The sequence below is a fragment of the Muscardinus avellanarius genome (assembly GCF_963383645.1).
Source record: "Muscardinus avellanarius genome assembly, chromosome: 10".
NCBI lineage: Eukaryota > Metazoa > Chordata > Mammalia > Rodentia > Gliridae > Muscardinus > Muscardinus avellanarius.
Genome location: NC_137796.1, coordinates 54,903,506 through 54,927,359, shown reverse-complemented (window position 1 = coordinate 54,927,359; position 23,854 = coordinate 54,903,506). Strand labels below are relative to the sequence as shown.

General features: G+C 55.3%; 1 protein-coding gene across 8 annotated transcripts in view; it reads right to left on the bottom strand.

Moving 5' to 3' along the window:
* Positions 1-20,489, bottom strand: part of CIC (capicua transcriptional repressor) — a gene marked incomplete at both ends in the record, with an annotated part of 28,356 nt that extends 7,867 nt beyond the window's left edge. For 4 of the 8 annotated variants that reach the window (XM_080703082.1, XM_080703084.1, XM_080703083.1 and 1 more), the window contains 4 exons: positions 21-150; positions 242-476; positions 564-713; positions 17,702-20,489. In XM_080703082.1, coding sequence (XP_080559208.1) covers positions 21-150; positions 242-476; positions 564-713; positions 17,702-20,489 — 3,303 coding nt within the window. Of the gene's footprint in view, positions 1-20; positions 151-241; positions 477-563; positions 714-2,740; positions 2,808-17,701 lie in introns of those variants that run through there. The other 4 variants (XM_080703086.1, XM_080703087.1, XM_080703089.1 and 1 more) reach the window with 1 other exon arrangement.
* Positions 20,490-23,854: the final 3,365 nt, after the last annotated feature.

Sequence of the window (23,854 nt, the reverse complement as noted above, 5' to 3'; positions counted from 1 at the left end):
AACAACTGGAAAGGAGGCACCTTATTGGGGCTGCGTCCATCCTTCTCAGAAGACGAATCTCTTTCCTTGGGCAGGGCACTGAGGGACTGGGTCCGACGTTTTCCAGGTGGCAGAGGCAACTGGATCTCAGGGGACATGATGGAGAGGAAGCTGGGGGGAAAGTTTCCAGGGATGGTAAGAGCCAAGTCTCTGGCCACCCCCATTTTTCCCCACCACCCATCCCAGACTGTGGAGCACTCACGCATCATCATGGTCGCTTTCTGTCTCGCTGTCTAGCCGAGGTTCTCCTGGGGGGCCAGGGGCCTCCTCCTCAGTAGTGGGAGGGGGACCCTTACCAGATTCTGCCACCGCCAAAGAATGTGGGGGTCCAGGCCCTGGACTCTCAGGGCACGTGGCTCCAGGGGGCCGCCCAGGGTCAGCACTCCCTGTCCCTCCTGTTGGCTGCTCATGAGCAACAGCTGCTGACTCAGCAGGTTCTGGGGACAGAAAGGTACATCAGAGGGGACCTGGGCCACCCCAGCACCCCCATCTCCCTATCTTCCCACAGGCACCCCCCCCCTTACCTTTGCTCTGATTGGAGGCCACTGGGTGGCTGGCAGGTTGCTGGGCCTCACTTGGCTGCACAGAAGGGTCTGGTTGGCTGGGTGCCAGGAAGGGGACTAAAGAGTGCCAGGGGAACACGGCCACAGAGCGAGGTTCCACATTTGTCCACACTGTGGGAAGGATCCAGGTAAGCCACGCAGCAGTAGAACTTAACCCTGACCCCCAAATGAAGCTCTTCCCCATCTTGGACCAAGCGGCCCCATTCCTCCTTTATACCCCTTTCCCCATTCCCCAGAGCCCCTTGGGCTTATATTTGAGATGACACTCAGAAAACACACACACACACACACACACACACACACACCCACAAAACTATTCTCTGAGGGTCTGGAGATTTATAAAAAAGAAAATAGAAGCAGAGTACTTGATCCCACACACACACCACCACCACCACCACCACCAGCCTGTCATCAGGGAACAGGCCAAAGAACAACTGGCTCCTGCCACAAACCAGGTCAGGCTTGGCTGCCATTCCACACACTGATGCCCCAAGACCTCTATTAGGTCAGGGACCCCACACTTCAATCACATTCTGTGACACATTCTGCCATCTGACACAGCCCCTCACATTGGCCTCACACCTTCTTTTCCCTTCCTGAAGCAGATGGCCTGTCTTACTTGCCCACAAATTCTCTATCCATTCCCCATAGTTTGTGGGGTCTCACACAGTCTGTGTGGTTCCTCTCCTTCCTCCTGCTGCCAGACTCCAGGGAGCCAGACCTTCCCTTCCTGGGCGGGGCCTACTAGTTCCAGTGGCTATCTCATTTGCCCCCTAAAGAGACTTTCAGTGCCCCCAGAGGCCTCCCAGCCTCCCTCTCTCCAAACCCCTGGGCTTATCTTCAACCCAGTGTCCAATCTTCTTACCCAGAAAGAGAGGAGGGTGTGGTAAACTGCTCAGAAAAAAAGGCACAGACAATGGGGCAAAGGAGAGAATTGTTACAAGTCTCTACCCAGAAAAGCAAAAGTGCCAGGTGTTTCCTCCCAGCTATGCACAGAAGACACTTCTCTCACCAAGGGACCTTCCCAGGGGTTCAACATTCAGCCCCTGATCTAGGAGGTAGGAGGCAAGCCTTGGGCTGGGACCCACACTTGTTGGACCTCTAGGGCACTCCCATGGTGGAAGGGGGCTTCCCCTCTCACTGCCCAGCTCCCCGGGGAAGGGGGGGAAGTAGAACCAGCAGAGCATCAGAAGAGAGAGAGGCCCCTGCTAGGGGAGGACGAAGGGAGAAGGGAAACGCCCTAGCCCTGGTCTACATCATTCCAGACAGCCCCCTGATCCAGATCAACCTGACCTGAGGTGACCCCCCCCCCACCTTCAGAAGCCTGGGTTGGGGAGCTCTGTGTGAGGACTTGGCCTCAAGACCCGATTCTGAGACTGACAAAGGGAACATAGCCCTTAAGGAAACAGGGAACAGAGACCAGGAAGACAGCAGTGAACAACACTCAGGACTTAACGACAACCTTGTCCCCTAGTCCTAGGGCCAAAAGCTTGTTGGGTCTTCCAACCCCACTGCAGCCCCTAGAAACCTGACTGTTCGCCTCTTCACAAAGATGCTTCTCATCAGGACCTCCTCACTTTCTGGGAAGTGGGGAAAGAAGGGGCCGAGTAGACAATGGAGGGCAGTCTTTTGGTCCTGCCCCCTCCCCAATGCACTGTATACACTTCAGGTAGCCTAGCCCCTCCCTCTCTCAACAAAGCACACCACACACACTCCAGCCCAGTATGCTTTGAGCCATGCTGCCTCACTCGCTTCCCGCACCATCCTTAGCCCACCACTCAATCAAGGCACCCTCCCCCTCTCGATTCCACACCTTCCATCACCAAGTCTTAGGCAGCTCCTATTATAATCCCGGCTCCAAAACCAGGTACTCTGCACTCTTCGCCTCTAATCACAACGGGCCCGTTCCACTCCATCACTTAAACACCACACCTGTCCCAGGTACACAACACTCCCACTGCTCCGCTACACTCCAACCTGCCGTCACTAACCACTCGGCCCGGATGGGCTCCCTAACTTTCCCCGTCATCCCTTTACTCCGCCTCTACCATTCTCGTACTACAACCCCATCACCGTTACTCCGCGCTTAACACCCCGACACCTTGACCCCTGCATCCCAGAGACCCGGCGCTACTGACCGAACATGCCGAGGCCACGAGAGGCCGCGCCGGACGCGGGCATCAGGGGCCTGTGGGCCGAGTACATGGTCCGGCGCGGGGGGAGCCCGGTAGGGGCTCGTACCTCCTCAGCGACCGACGCCGCGCCGCCCGCAGCCCGCTCCTCGGCCGTCGCCGCTGGGGCCCGGGGGGAGCGGGAGGCCGTCGCCGCATGCCCCCCCCGCAGCCCCCCTCCGGCCGCCCCACACGGGGGTCTCCGCCGGGCGCGCCTGCGCACAGCGTCGCCTGCCTCCCGCCGCCCGGGGGGCGGGGGAGGTCAGCGCGCGCCGGCCCCGCCCCGCCCCCCGGCGCGCGCGGGGGCCGTCACGGGGAGCGCGGCCCGGGGGCCATCGGCGCCGCCCCCTCCCTTTCCCTCCTCCCTCTCGGAGTCCGGCAGGCGGGGCGGGCAGGGCAGGTGGGGCGGGGCGGGGCGCGGCGCGCGTGCGCGGGGGTGGCCCCCTCCCTTCCCAGCTGGCTGGCTGGCTCGCTCCCTCCCTCGAAGCTCCGGCGGGTAACGGCTCTGGCCCCGCGCGCCCCAGCTGCCAGCGCTGCCGCCCCGCCTTTCTGGGTCCCGGGCCCGCGTGGCTCAGCTCCCGGTCGACCTCCGGCCCCAGGCGGGCAGACGGACCAGCGTGCGTTCGTCCGTGCGCTCCGAGCGAGCCCCGCGCCGAACCACCGCCGCCTCCCCGCCCCGCCACTACTACGCGCTCCCCTCCCCCCGTCGCGCCTCCCCCCGCCCCTTCCCCGCTTCCCCCGCGGCCTTCCGCGCAAGCCCGGCCCCCCGAGCGTGAGCCCATTGGCTGTCGTCGCCGCGCGCGGGTCAGGCCCCGCCGCGCCCGCCCCCATTGGCCGCCCCGGGGGAACGTCAGTCATATGCAAATAGGGGCAGGGCGGGGTGGACTCCGGTTGGCCCGGAGCCGGCCGGGGGCGGGCCCGCAGTAGGAGGGTGGCAGGGAGGGCGCACTGCAGTAAAGGCAGTGAGCCAGGGGGCGGTTCGGGGCTCCGCGCTGCGGAGGCCTGAGGTTGTGTGTGGTGCTGTGTCCACTCTGCCCGAGAAACACATTTACGCGGGGCGCGGCCACCCTAGGTGCACACCAGGCCCGGCTGGGCAGATAAACCGCGCAGCGCTTGCGCGCATACGCGCACTTCATAGACACACTTTCATGCCACACCCATTATCCTTACACACCGCATGGGCAACATATGCCCTCCGTCTTACACCCACACTATCACACACACGAAGTCACACCCCCATACACCTGCTCTCACAAATGTACCACCTCACACACTCATGGTCTTTCACCTCCACCCGCCATCATATGAACACACTCATTCTAATCCATCTTCATATTGCCCCTTTCCTATACATCGCGTCGCACATGCCTCATCCACAACATGTTCCCTCATCATACTTCACTAGCACACATGAATCACACAAGCTAACATCCCAGGGGTTAGGGAGATTCTCTGCCTACCGTGTGAGGCGTGTTCATTCCCCATCACAGCAAAACATCCTATCAAATAGACCAAGTATAGCCACTGCTTGTCCACTACACACATACCCACCACACACACCCCACATTCCTCCCACAAAACCACAACACAACCTTTCTACTGCTTGTGATCAACACTCTCTCACAGATAGCATCATTCTGACCTTACACTCTACAGGCACCAACCTTACTCTTATAGGCACCAACTACATTCTCAGTTCAGTACCCAGGCATCAGGTATACAAAGCACTGTAGCTTACCATCCTCATTCAGCTACCTCAACCTGTCTGCCAGCCACCTGGGGCCCTCTACTTAGCAGTGTACGGCAGGGGACCACAAAGCACCACTGGCCACCCCCTCCATACTCTATCCCCAGGAAAGGACCTGAGGGAAGAAAGGAAGCTAACTGGGGCTGCAGTATGCTAGGAACTTGTATTAACTTGTTCACTGAGTCTTCAAGATAATGTAGAGATATGCTTTATTATGCCCATTGTTCAGGTGAGAAAATGAGGCTCAAAAAGACTAAATAAATTGTGCATATCATGCATCCAGGACATTAACAGCCCAGTACTCCAACTCAGTACTTCTGCCATTACTCAAAACCAGACCTCAGAGTAGACATAAATGGAATTCCAGAGCTCCAGGATTATGATCAGTGATAGAGACTGGTGAATTACAGAAAGGTGGGTGGGCACATAGGAAGATACAGGAAGGTCTGGGGCAAAGTGTAGAGAACTTGGGTAACTCAAGAGGGACCCTGGGTCCAGGAGGCAGAAGCTTGGGTTCACACCTGGGCAGGTAAAAGTTGCACAAGCTCAGGTGTCCCAGGCTCCTACACAGGTTAGATCTTTGACAGAAGCAGGCAAACCTTTTCCCAGCCTGCCCTATCCACTGATAGAGCTGAAGGCGTGGAAAGGAGGCAAAAACTGGGTAACTTGATCCCAGAGGGAAAAGGAAGGTCTGCAGCCCTCTGACCTCCAGAGATGGCAGGGCCAGATCCTTGGCTGTGAGCCTGGAGGGGCTACCAGAGGGATTATTAGGTAACTGCCCCTCCTCCCTGTGCAGCCCCAGACTCAGACCCTCCATTACCTCACTGCCCCAGGGACTGCAATGTGAGGCAGAAATCGAGGCTGAAATCAATGTGGCCGCTATCTCCCCACCACTGCCCCCTCCTCTCCCCACCGGTGAGTGAGTCACCTACTGGCAAGTTAACCCTTTCCCTACTAAAATGCAGCTCAGGAACTGAGCTCAGAGGAGTCTGGCTCCCCCTTCTACTGGGGGAGAAAAAGCCAAGCATGGCACAGCAGGGAAAGAGGGCCCCATACATCTGGGAGGACTGCACATCTGGTAGAAGACACAGTGCCCATGCAAAAGGGATGGGAAGAGGCCCCTTTTGGGGCAGGGTACAACCAAGTGGGGGCCCAGCCTGGCAGGGAGGGGCAGGAATCTGGGCGGGAAGGGCCCCCCTGCCCTGGGCACTGGGCCAGCCCTATACTTAGCTTCTATTGTTCAGGGTGGAGGAACCCTGGGTGGAGGTGGACCAGGAGTGGAGGGGAGGGAGCAGGTTCTATCCCCAGACAGCTCTCTCCAGCCATCCCCAACCCTAATTGGGGCCTCCCTCCTGGAAAAGACTGAGAGGGTTCCCCGACCAGGGCCCCAGCCCAGTCTGAGAGGAGGTACACAGCCATCCTTCATTCAAGGCAGGTACTGGAAAGGACTATGATGGCAGTCATCACTAGCACCACCCCCAACCAATTCCACAGTAGGCCTGGCCCTACACAGCTCCCACAGAACCACCCAACCCTGGCCTGGGGACAGGGAGCCGACTGAGACAGGGACAACCACCCCAGTGGTGCAGGCTCAGGCCTGCCTAGATGCCTGGGGCAAGCAGCCAATGCTGCTGACAGACACAGGGACAGGCTGGCTCTGAACTCAGGAGCCCCATTTATTGACCCCGCGAGGCACCGCGCCCCCCCCCCTCCCGTGCCTGTGGCTCCCCACCAAGCGCTGCTCCCCACCCTGCTCTCCTGGCCCGGTCCCGCCTCCGCTCACCACCCTGGTGTCCCCAGCTTCCCTCACCCGCTCTCCACATACACACCCACCCACCAACCCACCCACCCGGGTGGCGTCGGCGACGGCCAGGGTTGCCTGGGGAACGAGCCCAGGATTGGGCTGGCACGGCTCGGCAGGGATGGGGGACTAAAAATAGCGCCAGGGTGAGTCAGTGTGAGTGGGGCTGGGGTAAGCAGGGAGACCAGGAGGGAAAAAGAGGCCGGGAAGAGGTGTGAGGAAAGGTCCCCAAGGGCTGAGAAGATAGGAGCAGGATGGGGTCTTGGGGTAGAAAGGTAGAGGGTGGGAAAGGGGGTGTACAAGCAAAGGAACTTGGAGGGATGGTATGCACCGGCTGAGGGAGGTGCCACCGCCCGGGTGGTGGAGGGGGCGCCTCCCTGCGTTCCCCTCCCCTCCCGGCGCTCACGAGATTTTCCACTCGCCGCCTGGCCCCCAGCCAGCCCCCGGCAGGCCCCACAAAGCCGCTTTGTGCTGGGAGGGCGGGCGGACTCCCGGCCGGCCTGACACCCACGCGGGCCGCGGCGGGGCGCGGGCCAACTGGCACTCGAGCTGTCTGCGGAGGGGGGGTAGGGGGGCGCATCCAGCGGGAAAACCCAGTGGCGCAGGGGTTAATAGTGCAGGGGCAGGGAGAGCCGGCCTTCGCCAATCGGCAGTTGGCGGGCGCGACAGCAGCCAATGGGAAGGCCAGTGGCCCTACACCCGGGACCTACCCCCAGGGGTGCGCGGGAACCCACACCCCTAGGTGCAGAGAGGGCCTGGGCGGGGCCCTCAGGGTGCCCATCTGGATCCGTAAAGCCCTAGGTGTACAGGCTCGAGGGGAGGGTACATCTTGCTGTCAGGAGGTGGCAGGGCATGGAACGCGTCTGCCTTCACATTCAGCCTGTCGAGTGGAGGGGATGGGGTTCCCTGCCCGCGCCATTGTAGGGAGCGGGAACAGGGGGACTGAGTGCGGGCGGAGGAGGCGGCGTGGCGGGCGAGGGTCCAGCCGCCTGCGGTGCAGCCGCTGCCGCCGGTGGTAATGAGAGCCAGACGCCGTCGCCGCCGCTAATGCGCCTCCCTCCCGGCCACTAATGGAGCCATTAATACCCAAGCGCCGGGGGCTCGGGGACGCGCGCACACTCGCTGCCCCCTCCCCTCCTGTTCCCCTGCTGCGCGTGCGCGCGCCTGCGGCCCCACGGTCCGCAACCACTAGGAGGCAGTCTGACCCCTCGCAGCGTCTGGTATTGAGGACTGCTGAGCTGGGGTAATCGAGTCTCTTCCACCAAGTCACCAAGAGTCTCCAGCCCATGCAACCTCACAAACATTCTCTCCTCCCAGGCATGCTCTTCTTCCCAACCTAGGGCCTCCTTTCTCTTCCAGGACAGTCTCCAGGGATCTTTGACACTTCGATTTAAACCTCTTCTCTCCACTGCTCTAAACCTTTCTTGGCTCTATATGGGCCCCAGAGAAGAGCCCCAGCACCTCAGCCTGTCATTCAAGTCTCCATGGCACCCTTCCGTCAAACCTGGGCTCTAACATCAGCTCTAGCCTCTGCTAGCTGCTCGGAGTTCATGCATTTTGATCCCTCCTGGCCTTTGCTTATGCAGCTTAGCCTGGATTGCCCTTTCTTTCACTACTATGAAATCTGCTCATTCCTCATACTGCAGCTCAAATGTCACCTCAAAAACAAACAAAAAGTCCACACCTGAACTTCCCTCTTAAGCCCCATGAACCACTCACTTGTCCCCATCCTCTGGCTTCCCCAAGCTCAATACCTCCCTGGATCATCCTTGTCTGTGTCTATAGCCATCTGCCTTCCCCACCCTCTTGCTCCAGCACTGCTCAGCCCTGGACCTACCAGAGAGATAAGGAAGGAGCTGACTTCTGGTAGTATTGATGGGGTTCACTGAGAGAAAAGGGATATTATAGTAGGAAGAACCTGGATTTGGAAATCAGGAAACCCAGGCTCAACTCTTCTTCTGGCCTCTTCATTGATCCCACCTGCTCAGGCATATTTGGTGGATATTGCCGGGTCTCTGGGCTGGCAAATGTGTCCCCTGGAAGATGGGGGTGGGGGAGACCTGGGTCATGCCCTCTAGCAGGTGGGTGGGCACAGGAGCTGCTTTCCTGCCACCCCCTCACAGCCGGATCTCCTAGCTTGGCCCATACAGCCCCCACCTTCCTGCCTGTCCTGTCTGGGGAACAGGTGTTTGGATGATGGATGGCTCTGCAAAATGGATTCTAATGCTTCTCAACAGATTTGAGGGACAATAGTAGACAATGTGAAGGGGCAAGAAGGGCATCCCAGGCCTGGGCAATCTCCCAACACTCCCCAAGAGGGCAGCAGAAGACCTGGTGCAGAGCAACTACCCAATGACTTAAAAGACCAGATCTGACATGCACAGGGTAGGGTTAGGAGGCTAGGATGGGGGCAGCAAGACTGTCTAAAAAATGGGAGACAGAGCTGGGCGTGGTGGTGCACACTTGTAATCTCAGCATTTGGGAGGCTGAGACAGGAGAATCATGGTTCCCTGATAGCCTTGGCTGCTTGGTGAGGCTCTCTGCAGTTCAGTGACTCTGATTCAAAGAATTAAAAAAAAAAAAAAAAAAAAGCTGGGTGTGGTGGTACATGCTTGTAATCCCAGCATTCAGGAGACTGAGACCTGAGGATTGTGGTTCATGGACAGCCTCAGCTACTTAGTGAGGCCCTTCACAACTCAGTGAGACTCTGTTTCACTAAAATAAAAGACTAAAAAATAGAGCTGGGTGTAGCTTGGCGCTAGAATGTCCCTGGGTTCCATTCCCAGTACCACAAAAATAAATAAATAAATAAATAAATAAATAAATAAATAAATAAATAAATAAAATGAAAGAAAGAATGGGAGGAAGACATCTCCAGAGGCACAGACAGGACTCCAAGAATAGAAGCCAAAACGGAGAAAGGCTGGGTTGGAAGTTCTGACAAGGGCTGAAGTACAGCCAGGGATGGTAGTACATGCTTGTAATTCCAGTTCTTTGGAGACTGAGACAGGAGGATCGCAGGTCCAAAGCCAGCCTCATTAACTTAGCAAGACTCTAAGCAACCTAGTAAGACCCTGTTTCCAAGTAAGAAATAAAAAATTGGACTGGGAGTATAGCTTGAAGGTAGAATGTCTCTGGGTTCAATTCTCAGTAGAAGAAGAAGAAGAAGAAGAAGAAGAAGAAGAAGAAGAAGAAGAAGGAGGAGGAGGAGGAGGAGGAGGAGGAGGAGGAGGAGGAGGAGGAGGAGAAGAAGGGCCACCTAAGTACAGGAAGGGACAAACCCACAAAGGTATAGAGTGCCAGACTCAGAGTCAGGCAGACAGAGAGATACAGACAGACCCAGAAATAGAGACATAGGAACCCAGGGGAAAGAAAGAAGCCTGGAGACAGTCAGACAAGAGGCTGAGAGGGAGGGGCAATGCTTGTCAATAAGGGGAAGCCATGCAGGAAGCTGGGAGCTGGAAGGAAGACCATGCCAAGAATGGGACTGAGACATCTGGCCTCCTGGGCCGGGACTCCAGGCTCTGGGGGGTGGGGTTCCTCTCTTGGGGAGCAGGCGGGAACAGTCAGAGGGAGGTGGCAAAGGCAGCTGGCTGGCCATGCCATGCCCAGAATGTGGAGAATGCCGGCAGCCTGCCCCAGCACGTCCCCCAGCGGAAGCAAATGCCTGGAGGGGGGCAGGAGCAGGCAGGCTGCCCCAGGCCACCCCCTCACACCTGCTGCCCTCTGATGGAGGGTCAGGCCCTGGCACAGGAGAGCAAAAGGACTGTGGTCTCACTATGCCACTTGATGAAGCCTGCCTGATCTGGCCCCAAGCAGGGGTACACCCCAATGTGCCTACCTCCCAAGGGTTTACGGAGGCCTCTGGGAATAGAATGGAAGAGCCAGCTGGCTGGGAACCTGAGGGCACCCTGAATACGTCAGCATGGGTGGTGTCGAAGAGGTGCTGTTCAGAACTGCCAGGACAGGCACTGGACAAGTTCTGATGACCAGGTATCTTCCCTTTCCTGAGCCTTAGTTCTATCCCTGGACAAAAGCACTGGGAAACTTTGCTTCACAACATCTGGTAGAGTTGATGAAATGGCCCCAAGCCATGTGCTCTTTATTGAGCGCATGGTGTATGCTCAATCAAGAAGGGTTATTGTTATCACTATTGCATGTGCTTAAAAGCCTGGCATCTTGAGCTAAACAGCCTGGGCTCAAGTCCTGGCTCTGTCTATCCTTAGCTGGGTGACCTTAAGCAAGTAACTTAACCTCTCTGGGCTATGGGTTCCCAACACTGTCAAAGGAACTGATCTCCTGGGGAAACTGTAAAGACTCCATGATTAAATGCAAAGTAGGGCTCATGAACAGTGTGCCCGGAACAAGCATCCCAGTGCTAAGTCACTACTACCTTTTTTTTTTTTTTTTTTTTTTTTTTGGTGTTAGGGATTTAACCCAGGAACATTCTACTTCTGAGCTACACTCCCTGATCAATTCTATTTTTTTTTTTTTTTTTTTTTTTTTGGTGGTACTGGGGTTCCTGGAAGCCCTTCTACCTCTGGGCTACACTCCCAGACCTATTTTTGTATTTTCATTTTGGAAACAGGGTCTCCTAAGCCAGCGCGCGCGGCTGGCTTCGAACCTGCGCGATCCTCCTGTCTCTGCCTCCCAAGCGCGGGGATTACAAGCGTGCGCCACCACGCCCGGCTCTATTTTTTATTTGGAAACAGGGTTTTGCCAAGTTGCTGAGAGCCTCACTAAGTTGTTGAGGCTGGTTTCAAACCTGTAATCCTTTTGCTTCAGCCTCCCAAGTCCTGGGATTACAGGCATGGGCCACCACACACATTACTGGCTCATTCCTATCTTTTGGTGGCAAGAGTCTTGCTGTCTGAAGAAGGGCAGACCTGGTTCAAGGCTGGGCCCTGTCCTCCCTGGCTGGGAAGCCTCAATGAAGACTCTCCCTTGGTCAGTGGCTCACTTTTCCTCATCTGCATGGCAAGAGCTCCTGCGGGACCAGTCCCAGGAGGCTTCAGCAACACTTGCAGCAGCACAAACCCTCCCACAGAGCAGCACTGAGGGGTCACCTGAGACAATGCTACGGGGGCAGTGTTGGGGCTGCAAGGGGTGGCGGGAAGGGGATGGTTAAAGACCTTCTGTTCAGTTTTCTCATCTGCTTAAAGGTAGAAATTCTTGCTATTCTCATAAACCTATAACAACAGTGGGGGCTAGGGATGTAGCTCAGTAAGTGCTTGCCTAGCATCCTCAGGACCTTGAGGTTTGACCCACATATGTGTATATGTACACAGACACACACACACACACACACACACACACACACACACACACACCAATCATAGTGGCTCATGCCTATAATCCCAGTATTCCAGCCATTATTTAGGAGGCTGAGACAGGAGGATTACAGATTTGAAGCCAGCCTCAGCACTAAAGTGAGAGCCTCGCCTCAGCAATTTAGCAAGATCCCATTTCAAAAAATAATAATAATAATCAGGGCATGGTGAGACACACTTGTAATTCTAGTACTTGGAAGGCTGAGATAGGAGGATTGCAGGTTGGAAGCCAGCCTCAGAAACTGAGGGAAACCTTGTTTCAAAAATAAAAAGTAGGCCAGGCATGGTGCACCCTTGTAATCCCAGCATGCAGTTCACAGACAGCCTCAGCTACTTGGCCCTTTGCAACTCAGTGAGACCCTGTTTCCAAAATAAAAAGACAGCAGGGCATGGTAACACACACTTGTAATCCCAGTACTTGAAAGGCTGAGACAGGAGGATCATGCAGGTTTGAAGCCAGCCTCAGCTACTTAATAAGGATCTCAGCAACAAAGTGAGACCCTGTGTCCAAATAAAATATAAAAATAGGACTGGGAGTATAGCCAGGAGGTAGAAAGCCCCTGGGGGTTCCACCCCCAGTACATCAAAATAAGTAAATACATAAATAAGTAAATAGACTAAAAAATAGGGCTGGGGTATAGCTTAGAGGTATAATGCCCCTGGGTTCTATCCCCAGTACTGAAAGAAAAAAAGAAAAAGAAAAAAAAGAAAAAAGAAGTTGCTTTGGGCATGGTGGCTCATGCTTGTAACTCCAGTACTTGGAAGGCTGAGACAGGAGGATTATAGGTTCAAGGACAGCTCCAGCTCCAGTAAGTAGTGAGGCTCACATCAACCTAGAAAAACCCTGTTTCAAAAATAAAAATAAAGCCGCCGGACATGGTGGCGCACGCTTGTAATCCCCGCACTTGGGAGGCTGAGACAGGAGGATCACTCAGGTTCGAAGCCAGCCTCTGCTACTTAGTGAGGCTCTCAGCAACTTAGTGAGACCCTGTTTCCAAATAAAATATAAAATGGGTCTGGGAGTATAGCCCGGAGGTAGAAAGCCTCTGGGTTCCATCTCCAGTACCACCAAAATAAATAAATAAATAAATATAAAAATAAAAATAAAGCCGGGCGTGGTGGCTCACGCTTGTAATCCCCGCGCTTGGGAGGCTGAGACAGGAGGATCACACAGGTTCGAAGCCAGCCTCAGCTACTTAGTGAGGCTCTCAGCAAGTTAGTGAGACCCTGTTTCCAAATAAAATATAAAATAGGTCTGGGAGTATAGCCCAGAGGTAGAAAGCCTCTGGGTTCCACCTCCAGTACCACCAAAAATAAATAAATAATAATAATAAATACAAATACAAATAAGAGTCTGGCATGGTGGTACACGCTCTTAATCTTACCACTTGGGAGGCTGAGACAGGAGGATCGCACAGGTTCAAAGCCAGCCTCAGCTACTTAGTGAGGGTCTCAGCAATTTAGTGAGGCCCTATTTCCAAATATAAAATAGGTCTGGGAGTATACCCCAGAGGTAGCCCCTGGGTCGCACTCCCAGGAGTCACAAAATAAATAAATAAATCCCCAGTACCACAAAAACAAAGTTAGAGTAAAATAGAGAATCCAAGGATGGTGTTGGATGCCTGTAATCTCAGTACTTGGAAAGCTGAGACAGGAGGATGACAGTTTCATCAGCCCCTAAAAGTAGTAAGACTTTCATCAACCTATAGAGACTCTGTTTCAAAATAAAAATAAAATAGGTCTACAAGTGTAGCTTGGAGGTAGAATGCCTCCAGGCTCAATCCCCAGTATTCCAAACAAACAAACAAACAAATAAATAAATAAATAAACAAACAAATAAATAAATAAAATTAGGGCTGCCCTCGGTTCAATCCCTAGTCACACACACACACACACACACACACACACACACACGAAATAATAAATCCAACTGGGCATGGTGGCACATGCTTGTAATCCCAGTACTTGGGAGGCTGAGACAAAAGAATTGCAGGTTCATGGCCAGCCTCAGCTACTAAGTGAGGCCCTCTGCAACTTAATGAGACCTTGTTTCAAAATAAAGAAGAAACTGGGTGTGGTGGCACACGCTTGTAATCCCCACTCTTGGGAGGCAGAGACAGGAGGATCGCGCAGGTTCGAAGCCAGCCGCACGCGCTGGTTTAGGAGACCCTGTTTCCAAATAAAAATGTAAAAATAGGTCTGGGAGTGTAGCCCGGAGGTAGAAGGGCTTCCAGGAACCCCAGTACCACCAAAAAGAAGAAGAAGAAGAAGAAGAAGAAGAAGAGGAGGAGGAGGAGGAGGAGGAGGAGGAGGAGGAGGAGGAGGAGGAGGCGGCGGCTGCTGCGGCGGCCGGGCATGGTGGCGAATGCTTATAATCCCTGTGCTTGGGAGGCGGAGACAGGAGGATCGCGCAGGTTTGAAGCCAGCCTCTCTGGCTTAAGAGACTCTGTTTCCAAATATAAAAAATAAAATAAAATAGGTCTGGGAGTATAGCCTGGAGGTAGAAGGGTTTCCAGGAACCCCAGTACCACAAATAAATAAATAAATAAATAAATAAATAAATAAATAAATAAATAAGAAAGAAAAAATAGGGCTGGGGTATAGCTCAGAGGTAGAATGTCCCTGGACTCAATCCCCAGTACCGCAAAATAAAATAAAATTAAAAAGTAAATCCAGCACAGTAGTGCATACTTATAATCCCAGTACTTAGAAGGCTGAGACAGGAGGATTGCAAATTTACAGCTAGTCTCAGCAATTTAGCAAGGCCCCCGGCAATTTAGTGAGATCTGGTTTCACATTAAAAAATAAAATAGGGCTGGGGGTGTAGCTCAGAGGTAGAATACCTGAGTTCAGTCCCTAGTACCACAAAGTAAATAAGTAAATAAACAAATTAAAAAATAAAAAGGCGCCGGGCGTGGTGGCGCACGCTTGTAATCCCTGCATTTAGGAGGCAGAGACAGGAGGATCGCGCAGGTTCAAAGCCAGCCGCGCGCGCTGGCTTAGGAGACCCTGTTTCCAAATAAAAATGTAAAAATAGGTCTGGGAGTGTAGCCCGGAGGTAGAAGGGCTTCCAGGAACCCCAGTACCACCAAAAATAAATAAATAAATAAATAAATAAATAAATAAATAAATAAATAAATAAAAATTAAAAAAAAGGCTGAGGGTGCAGCTCAGAGGTAGAAGTCCCCTTTGTTCAATGCCCAGTACTGTCCCCCCTCCAAATCAACTACAAGAGCAAATGCAAACAGTGTTGGGGAAGGGCTGAAGCACACAGCTTACAAATTCAGCAAATGAGCACGAGGGGCAGGCACATCTCCTGTGCCCAGTGCCTGTGCCCTGTGCCCTGTGCTGTCTCTGGGACACAGGCCTGGCCTCGGGGCTCTATGAGGGCAGGGCAGGGCCTGGTTTCATTCTTTTTTTTTTCTTTTCTATTTTTCAGAACTGGGGTTTGAACCCAAGGCATTCTACCTCTGAGCCATACCCTCAGCCCTGTTGTTTTGTTTTGTTTTTTGTACTGGGGATGGAACCCAGGGGCATCCTACCTCCGAGCTACACTCCCTGCCCTATTATTTATTTATTTATTTATTTATTTATTTATTTATTTATTTATTTATTTTTTTGGTGGTAATGGGGGTAGAACCCAGAGGCTTTCTACCTCCGGGCTATACTCCCAGACCTATTTTGTATTTTATTTGGAAACAGGGTCTCACTAAGTTGCAGAGGACCTCACTAAGTAGCTGAGGCTGTCCGCAAACCGCAATCTTCCAGTCTCAGCCTCCTAAATTCTGGTATTACAAGCTGTGCCACCACACCCAGCACTATTTTTTATTCTTTATTTTGAAACAGGGTCTCACTGAGTTGCAAAGGGCCTCACTAAGCAGCTGAGGCTGGCCTCAAATCTTGATCCTCCCGTCTCAGCCTCCCAAGTGCTGGGATCACAAGTGTGTATCTCTACTCCCGGCTTATTCTTTATTTTGAAACAGGGTCTCACTAAGTTGCGAAAGGCCTGACTAAGTAGCTGAGGCTAGCCTTGGATTCTCCTGTCTCAGCCTCCCAAGTACGGGGATTATAAGGGTGCTACACCACACCCAGCTGGCCTGGCTACATTCTGAATTGGCCCCTGACCCTCCTGAAGCCACAGCAAGTCAAACCCACACCTTCCTTCTTCCAGGATCACCCTGTCTTGGTCTTAAGAACTCAAACCTACCCTCCATGGTGCATCTGTGTTGGCAACTGTTCAAAACCTTCAATGGCTCCCTAGGGCTCTCAGGATGAAGTTCGCAATTCTTCATGGCCCTCTCCAATCTAACCCTTGCTCACTAAGCCAGTTTGCACATCCCAACATTCACCCACCTTCCAGAGCCCTACACTTCACAGATTCAATGCCCTGCAATTACCTTCCTCTGCCTCAAGGTCTTGGCGCAAACTCCTTCTTCTGCCTGAAGGTCCTCCTGCCTGCCTGCTTTGCCCCACTTCCCTCTGTGCCCTTCAGGTTTCAGTTCTCGGGGCCCTGGTTCCTCCTCCAGGAAGCCCTTCCTGGCTTTCCGGGCTGGATGAGCATCATGTCTGAGCTCCCACAGCCTCCTGGGCTTCCCTCACCTCATTCCTGACCACTCTAGCTATCACTGTCTAGAGACAGGTCTAGGACTGTGAGCCATCCAATGCCAGAGCTATGTCTTCTGCACCTTGCAGCAGAGGGTAGGACAGAGAGAGACACAGAGGGGACCTGTGCAAGCAATGGATACGTAAATAAATGAAAAGGTGTTAGGGAATGGGCTGGTGCTCCTAAAGGCCCAGCCCAGCCTAGGCCCCTGGCTCCCAACACCTCTCGGACCCAGCCTCAGCCTTCCAGCCACACCGGCCTTGGCTTCTCCCTCCTATGCTAACTCCTTCCACCTTGGAGCCTTCCTCCAGGAGGGTCCTCCACACTTGCGGTTGCTGTTTTAACTCTTGGCTTACCCGCCCTATCCTGAGGCTGCCAGAGTGGATTTATACCTGGAGCACACTCCAACTCCCCCAGGACACTGATCATGCCTATGAGGTTTATGGGTCTCCAGCTCTGGGCCTGCCACTGCCTGGCAGAGGGCCTGTTAGAGCCTGGGTCTTTCCACCTGTAACCCAGCACTACAATCCAGTGGTCATGAGCCAGCCCACCCTGATTTGAAGGGTGACTCCAGGTTTACTAGCCATCTGACCCTAGGCAAGTCATTAACCTGGCCTCAGTTTCTTCTTGTTCTTTTTTTTTTGGGGGGGGGTACTAGGGATTGAAGCCAGGGACATTCTACCTTTGAGCTACATCTCTAGCCCTTTTTATTTTTTTACACTGTTTCACTGAGGGTCTCTCTAATTTGCTAAGGCTGGCCTCAAATCTGCAATCCTAGCTGAGTATGGTGGTACAGGCCTATAATCCCACTACTTGGGAGGCTGAGACAAGAAGATCGTACTTTACTGAGTTAAATTCCCAGTACCATATACACACAAAAATAACCCTGAAATCCTCCTGTCTCAGTCTCCCAAGTACTGAGATTACGGGCCCATGCCACCATACCCGGCTCTCAGTTTCTTCCAAACAAGCATAATCATGGCACCCACTTGTTGGGTTGTTGTGAAGACAAAATGAGTTAACATTTGAAAAGGGTTTTGAACAGGGTATGTGTGGTGAGTGCTCTGTTATGGGGTGGGTGTGAAAATTTGGTGAGATAACCTACATGCAGTGCTTATCAGAGCAATATCCCTACCCAGTCCCTCAACTCATGGGAGCTGCCACAAGATTACCACCACTCTTACCCCATCAGCCCCACAAGGGCCCAACCTGAAGTGTACACTCTGCAGAGGCTTGCTGATTGATGGACCCTCCAGAGTGCAGTCCCCCATAGGCAGCCTCTGGAAATACCACATTAAGCCTCAAAGTCCAGTCCCTTGCCTCACATGAGTTTCTGCGGCACCAGGAAGGCTGGCCTCTCTGTGGACCCTACCAGTGTAGGCAGCTAAGTCAAAAGGGTCCTGGTTCAAAATGAGCCCTTGCCTGGCCCACCCACCTGCCCCCCTACCTGTTCCAGGCCGGCCCATGATAACTTCCTTCTTGGGGGCAGGATGGCTGGTATAGCTGCTAGGCACCAGGACAGGCAAAAGGGCAGCAGGTGAGGGGTGAAAGGCCACTGGCTGGAAGGGTGAAGAAGCCAGGCCAAAGGTGGGCATCGGCTGGGCCACAGCAGTCGGTGCGGCTGGAGGCACGGTGATGGGCACAGGGGCTGGCAGAGGTGGGGGCAGGCCAGGCTTCCCGCTGGCCACCCCGGGGGGCACTGGGGTCTCACGGCAGCCCCGCCCAGGCCCCCCAGCCCGAGTCTCACCGGCAGTGCCCACCTCCCCAGGGAATTTGGAGGGCAGCGGCACATCAGGGTTACGGACAATGACGGGTGAGTCCCGCTGAACAGCTGGAACCCTGCGCACCGAGGGTCCAGGATCCGAGGTCAGGCCAGCAGGTGGGGGCAACAGCAGCAGCGGTGAAGGCTGGCGGGAGCGAGAGAAGGGCACGGCGGGCGACACAGCCCGGAAGCCAGCCGGTGTGGAGGGTGTAGGTGTGTGGGACACAGCGTCTACACCAGAGTCTAAGCTATCGCTCTTCGGGAAGTCTGGGGCGGCTCCTCCACCCCCTGTGCCAGGAGCCCCCAATGCCCCTGGGTGGGGCAGCAGCTCTGTCTTCCGCCGCCCGGGGCTGATGGGCACAGTAAAGGTCAGGTTGGTCTGGAAGGTGGGCAGGATGCCAGAGGAATGGCGCTCTCGGGGGGCAGGTGGTGGTGGGTGGGAGCCCAGGTCTGGTGGCGTCAGAACACCTGCCTTAGGGGTGCTGGCACTCAGATGGCGACTGCGAACGGCGGTGCGCTGGATGACAGGCGAGGCATTGATGGGGCTGAAGTTGGCAGGGCGGAAGCCGAAGAGTGGTGAGGGTGAGGGTGACGGGGCTGGGGAGAAGGGAGACTGTGTGGAGACGGGGGAGAAGGAGGGTGTACCCGAGCGCGAGCTGCCCAATGACACTAGCATCACAGCTGCCTCACACTCGTCGAACTCAAAGCGAGACAGGTCAGCAGGGGCCACCAAGCGTGGGCGTGAGTCTCCCCGGGCTGCCACGCTACTGGCCTCGCTGTCCCGCGATGTCTCATCACCCCAGTCAAACTCGGTGCTGCCTTCACGGGCTGCCACACCAGCGGGCCGCCCAGCCCCGCCTGGCCCACCATCTGCCAGGCCCTCCATCTCCTTGGTTCGCATAGACAGGTGGCGTGAGCAGTAGCCCCGCCGCTGCGACTCCTTCATGCAGCCATCTCGGGAGCACAGCCGTCGCCACTGCTTGCCATTAAACTTCTTTCGGATTCCATTGGGTGTGCAGACCACGTCACCCTTCTTGTACTTCTGCTGGGCGGCCGTCAGTGGGGTGCGGGCCCGGGCTGCAGGGGCAGCCCCCTTCTCAAGTGAGGCCACACTGCTACTCCGGCTGCCACCCTGGCTCCCCTCTTGGCAGGGCGAGGGCTGCTCACCAGGGCGACCTGGGCCAGCGAAGGCTGGGGACTTAGGGGGTGGTGACAGGAGCTGGGGTGGGGGAAGTGGGAGCAGGGCTGGCGCGCCCAGGGTGGATGGGTGCTTCTCCTCACCCTCCTCACAGTGAGCCCCCAGGTTGCCCCCAAAGCTGATCTTGGAGACCTCAGCATCCTCGGGTTGCTTGGGGTCCAGAGCAGCAGGGCAGGCTGGCGTGGCCCCAGGCTCAGCCTGCTCTTCCTCAGGGCCTACAGAGGGCTTCCTCAGCAGGGCCTCAGGCTCCCAGGGGGGCCGCAGCAGGCGCAGGCTGGCGCGGGCCACCCACACGGCCTCCTCAGGCTCACGGTGCAGTGGCTGTTGGGGCTGTGGTAGGGTGCCTGGTGGACCCAGCTGGGAGCCTGAGCCAGGGCCAAGGCGGACCTTGTAGGCAGCTGGCTTAGAGGCCACCTCTACCACCACGCCCTCTCGGTAGGCGGCCACTCCGGGCTCCACACAGGTACAGACAGCAGTACCCACCACCAGTGAACCTGGTGGTGGTATGGCATCCAAAATCACATCCACACTGCCACCTGGCACCCCCTCATAGAAAGTCAGGGCCCGGTCACCAGGGAACTGAACGCCGAGGTCCTGGCTTCGACGCACCTGGCGCACCACAGCAGGCAGGAAGAGGCCATCACCACGTCGAGCCAGCACCCGCTGTGACCTCAGCTGCCGCAGGTCATAGCTACTACTGGTGCCACTGGGGGGCCAGGGGCCTGGACCACAAGCCTCAGTGGGCTCATCCTCCAAGTCAGCTGAGTGCTCACTGGCCGTGTCAGTGGAGGAAGAACGGGTGGAGGTGGGTAGCCGTGGAGGCACACCCAGGGTACTGGCCTCCTCAGGGGTCCGCTCTTGCTCTTCAGGGGCCCCAGCCACCCCACTGCTGCCAGCCCCATGCTCCTCCACATACTTCTTTTTGGGTGCTCGAGACTTGAATGTGGCTGTCTTGCGGCTGAGAGAGGGCTCCCAGCGGCCTGCCTCCCCATCCCCTTTGGGGTCCTCAGCTGGGCCTGGGGCTAGGTCGTTGGGGTGCAACTCTGGGGGTGGTCCCTCAGCCCCAGGGCCCCGTTCAGCCTCCTCCTCCTCGCCTTCTTCAGCCTCTTCTCTCCCTGGCTGCTGCAGTGGCTGTGCCTCATCATCCTCGTCTTCTGGCTTGTCACCCTCTCCAGCCCCTCGCCTCCTCAGAGCCTTTGCCCTGGTGGCTGGTGGGGACTTGCTGCCACTACCAGGACCTGAAAGGCCAGTACATGCCTTCTTCATTGGCTTCATCTTTTATCCACCTGCAATAGGGAGGAACAGACAGGGATCAATGAAAGAAACTCAGGAAACCCCCAAAGACCCAAGACCCTAACCCAAGATTTCCCACTTACTGAGCTCACAGCCTCAATTCCACAGTTCCCCAGGCCTTCTACTTGGCTGCCCTCAACTCATGAGGGGCCCTGGTCAGCACTCAGACACAGACAGGCACTTGCATCCCATGAGCATAACATTCTGGCTCTTTGGAGAACACTCACATACACCTGCTCTCTCTGCAAAGGACAGAGACCACACATACACATGCCTGACTGTCCCAGGGGGATGTGAGGAGCACCAACAGTTCACAACTATGGAGCACTCACTCTGTCTAGAACCCTGTGCTAAGCGTAACTTTACTAACACATTTCTTCCTCCAACAGCCCTCTGAAGCAAGTGCTACTCTCAGCCCCATTTTTTTCTTTCTTTCTTTTTTTTGCAGTATTGGGAATGGAACCCAGGAGCATTCTACCTCCAAGCTATACCCCAGCCCTATTTTTTATTCTTTATTTTGAAACAGGGTCTCACTGAGTTGCAAAGGGCCTCACTAAGTAGTGGAGGCTGGCCGTGAACTGTGACCCTCCTGTTTTAGCCTCCCATCAGCACCATTTTATATTTGAGGAAACAAAGGCACGGAGAGATTAAGCAAATTGACCAAGATCATACAGCTAGGAAATGGCACTGCTGAGGGTCTGAACCCAGGCCATCCACCTCCAGAATCTGTGGTCCTGACCATTTCAGTGCAGTGCCTGTCACATGATCCAGAGGGCGCGGACAGTCTCGCTGTCACCATGCAGAGGACACACTTAAATGCACACATGTACATAAGCATCAGGCCATAGAAAGGGAGGGTGACTGAGCTGTGATGTGAGCCTCTCTGTCCCCCTAGCTTCTCTCCGCCCCTTTGGGCAGCCTGGCATGGCAAGGCATTGTGGGAAGGAGAGGGTAGCTGAGTGTCCTAAGGGACAACTGAGGTGCTCTGCATCTCAGACCTTCCAGGTACAACCATCTCCCCAGATTCTGGCTGGGAGCAGGCAGGGGCATGTCTGAGGCAAGAGCTCATACCCAGCACTGCCACAGAGCCGTGCACGAGTACACGTACAGAGACAAGCACACATACGTCATCACACAGTGGGACATAGAGCTGCACCCCAGTGTCTCTCTGTCCCACTGGATGGGAGCCTGCCCCTCCCCCAACAACACCCAGCATGATACCCATAAGCTGAGTCCCCCTTTCTGGTTTGCATGCATCCCCTCCCTGGATAGGCTGTTTCTGGCAGGATAGCTAAATTGACAGGCCCCCAGACCCTTAAAATGCCCTCCAACTCCAGGTGGGGATAAGTAGGATAAGGTCAAAGAAAGCAGGACAAGCCTAACAAGCCAACCTCACCCACTTCCTGAACAGTCGTTACTGCCCGCCCCCTTTGAAGCTGCCCTGAGAAAAGAAAAGGGGAAAAAAACTTTACTCTGAAGTCACTTTGAGAACCTGAGAGACAAAAGGGGGGCCTCTAAGATGGCTGTGGGGCTCAGGACCAAAAGTAAAAACAAAACAACAACAACAAAACAAAAAACAGAGGAACCTCCAGAGTCCACAGGCTCCCCTGACCCTATGCTCTCCTACGTGGTGCCTGTTCTTCCTGGGGACCCTGAAGTCCCAGGCCTGCCTTTCCACAGGCCAATCTGGGGGTCCTCATAGGCAGAGACTGGAAGACTAGGAACTGACACTCAATTACCCAGAACCTGGGCAGCCATCACCACCTCTTCCCCACTGACCTGCTAAGCCACAGTTCTGGGGACTGTCATCTGGCTCAAGTTCTGACCAAACTCAAACCTTTGGATACCCCACCCAAGACCTACAAGCACACTGCTGGACACCTCTAGACCCTGCTGCCTAACCCAGTCTCTTCACCCTGAAGCAGAGTCTCTTTCTTTTCCTCAGGGCCTACCCTCTTCCTGTCCCCTCCTCTCTGAAAAACTCCCACGCAGGGTCCTGTGGCCCCTCACCTCCCTCAGAATCTAAGTACTAACTCCTGAGGCCCTGGCTCTTAGGGGGTCTTATGTCCTTTGCTTCCATCAGCCGTCCTGGCACAGCTTCTATGCCACCCTCTCTCTACCATCCCATCTTCTCACTACCTCTACCTCTCTCCTCACAGGCCCTAGGCCCCCTCATCTGCTCCCCCTTCCCTGTCACCCCCCCCCATTTACCTCTGTCACCTATTCCTTCCAGTCACTCTCCTGTCAGCCATCTCTGGATGTGACACCTTCTCTCCCCATCACCCTTCCTTGTCACCCCCTCCAACTCTGTTTCCTCCCTCTCCCTGTCAACCTGATCTAGTCCTGTCACCCCTCCATTCCTGTTACCCTTTCTCTGCCCACCGCCCCCTCCCCCAGTCAAACCTTTTCTGTCACCCTCCTCCCCAGCACTTCCTCCACTCCTTTTCCTCTTCCCACCATTCCGCCAACCCCTTTGCCCCCTATACCCACTTCCCGTCTCTGCCACCTGTCCCCCCTCGACCCCCAGCCCCCCCGGAACCCCCCCGCCCGTGTCAACCCTGGCCCCGCCCCTCACCTCGGACTTGGTGGGGTTTCGGGGCGGGGGGCCACGGCCCCGGCTTGGTCCGGTCCTGTCCCTCCCCGCCCCCCCTCCGGCTCTCCCTCTCGATTCTCCCTTTTTTTTTTACTCCAACACACAAAATGGTGAATGGACCTGCAACAGCTGGAACAACCAGCGAATCAGCGGCCACAACCCCGCTGACCGGCGCCGGCCTAGTCCAATAGATATTCGTAGCCTTGTCGGCTCCGCCTTTAAACGAGGAGCGACGCTCGCAGCAACCAATCGCGCCCTTTTGGCAGCGCTAGGGGGAGGGGCCAAAATCCAAGGCCGGCCTCCCTCAGGGACCGACACCAACCTGAGCCTACGACCGCCTGATCGGCCTAGGGCCCTGCCCCACAACATGTGATGGACACTAGTCTTGACCAATTACAGGACATCTTAGTGCCCAGTGACAAATACAGTACCCAGTCACCATGCATCCTAGGCCGGAACCCAACCTCTGTTAGGGACAGTAGCCAATTAACTTAGAGAAGGAGGGGCTAAGGGGCAGGCTGTCCAATAAGCAAGCTTGGAAGGCGTGGCCCAGACGTTTGTTGACCGGCTTGTCGCAATTCCTGCTGGGAATAGTAGTCTTCTTACGTCTCTGGCCCGCAGTCGACAGTACAAGGCAGACTACAACTCCCATGTGACAGAGTGCCCACAGCTCCAAAGAACCCGGGCGAGGAGAAAAAGTCGGAAAGGGCAGTTCCTCATGAGTCTTGCTGGACACCGGGAACATCTTAGACCC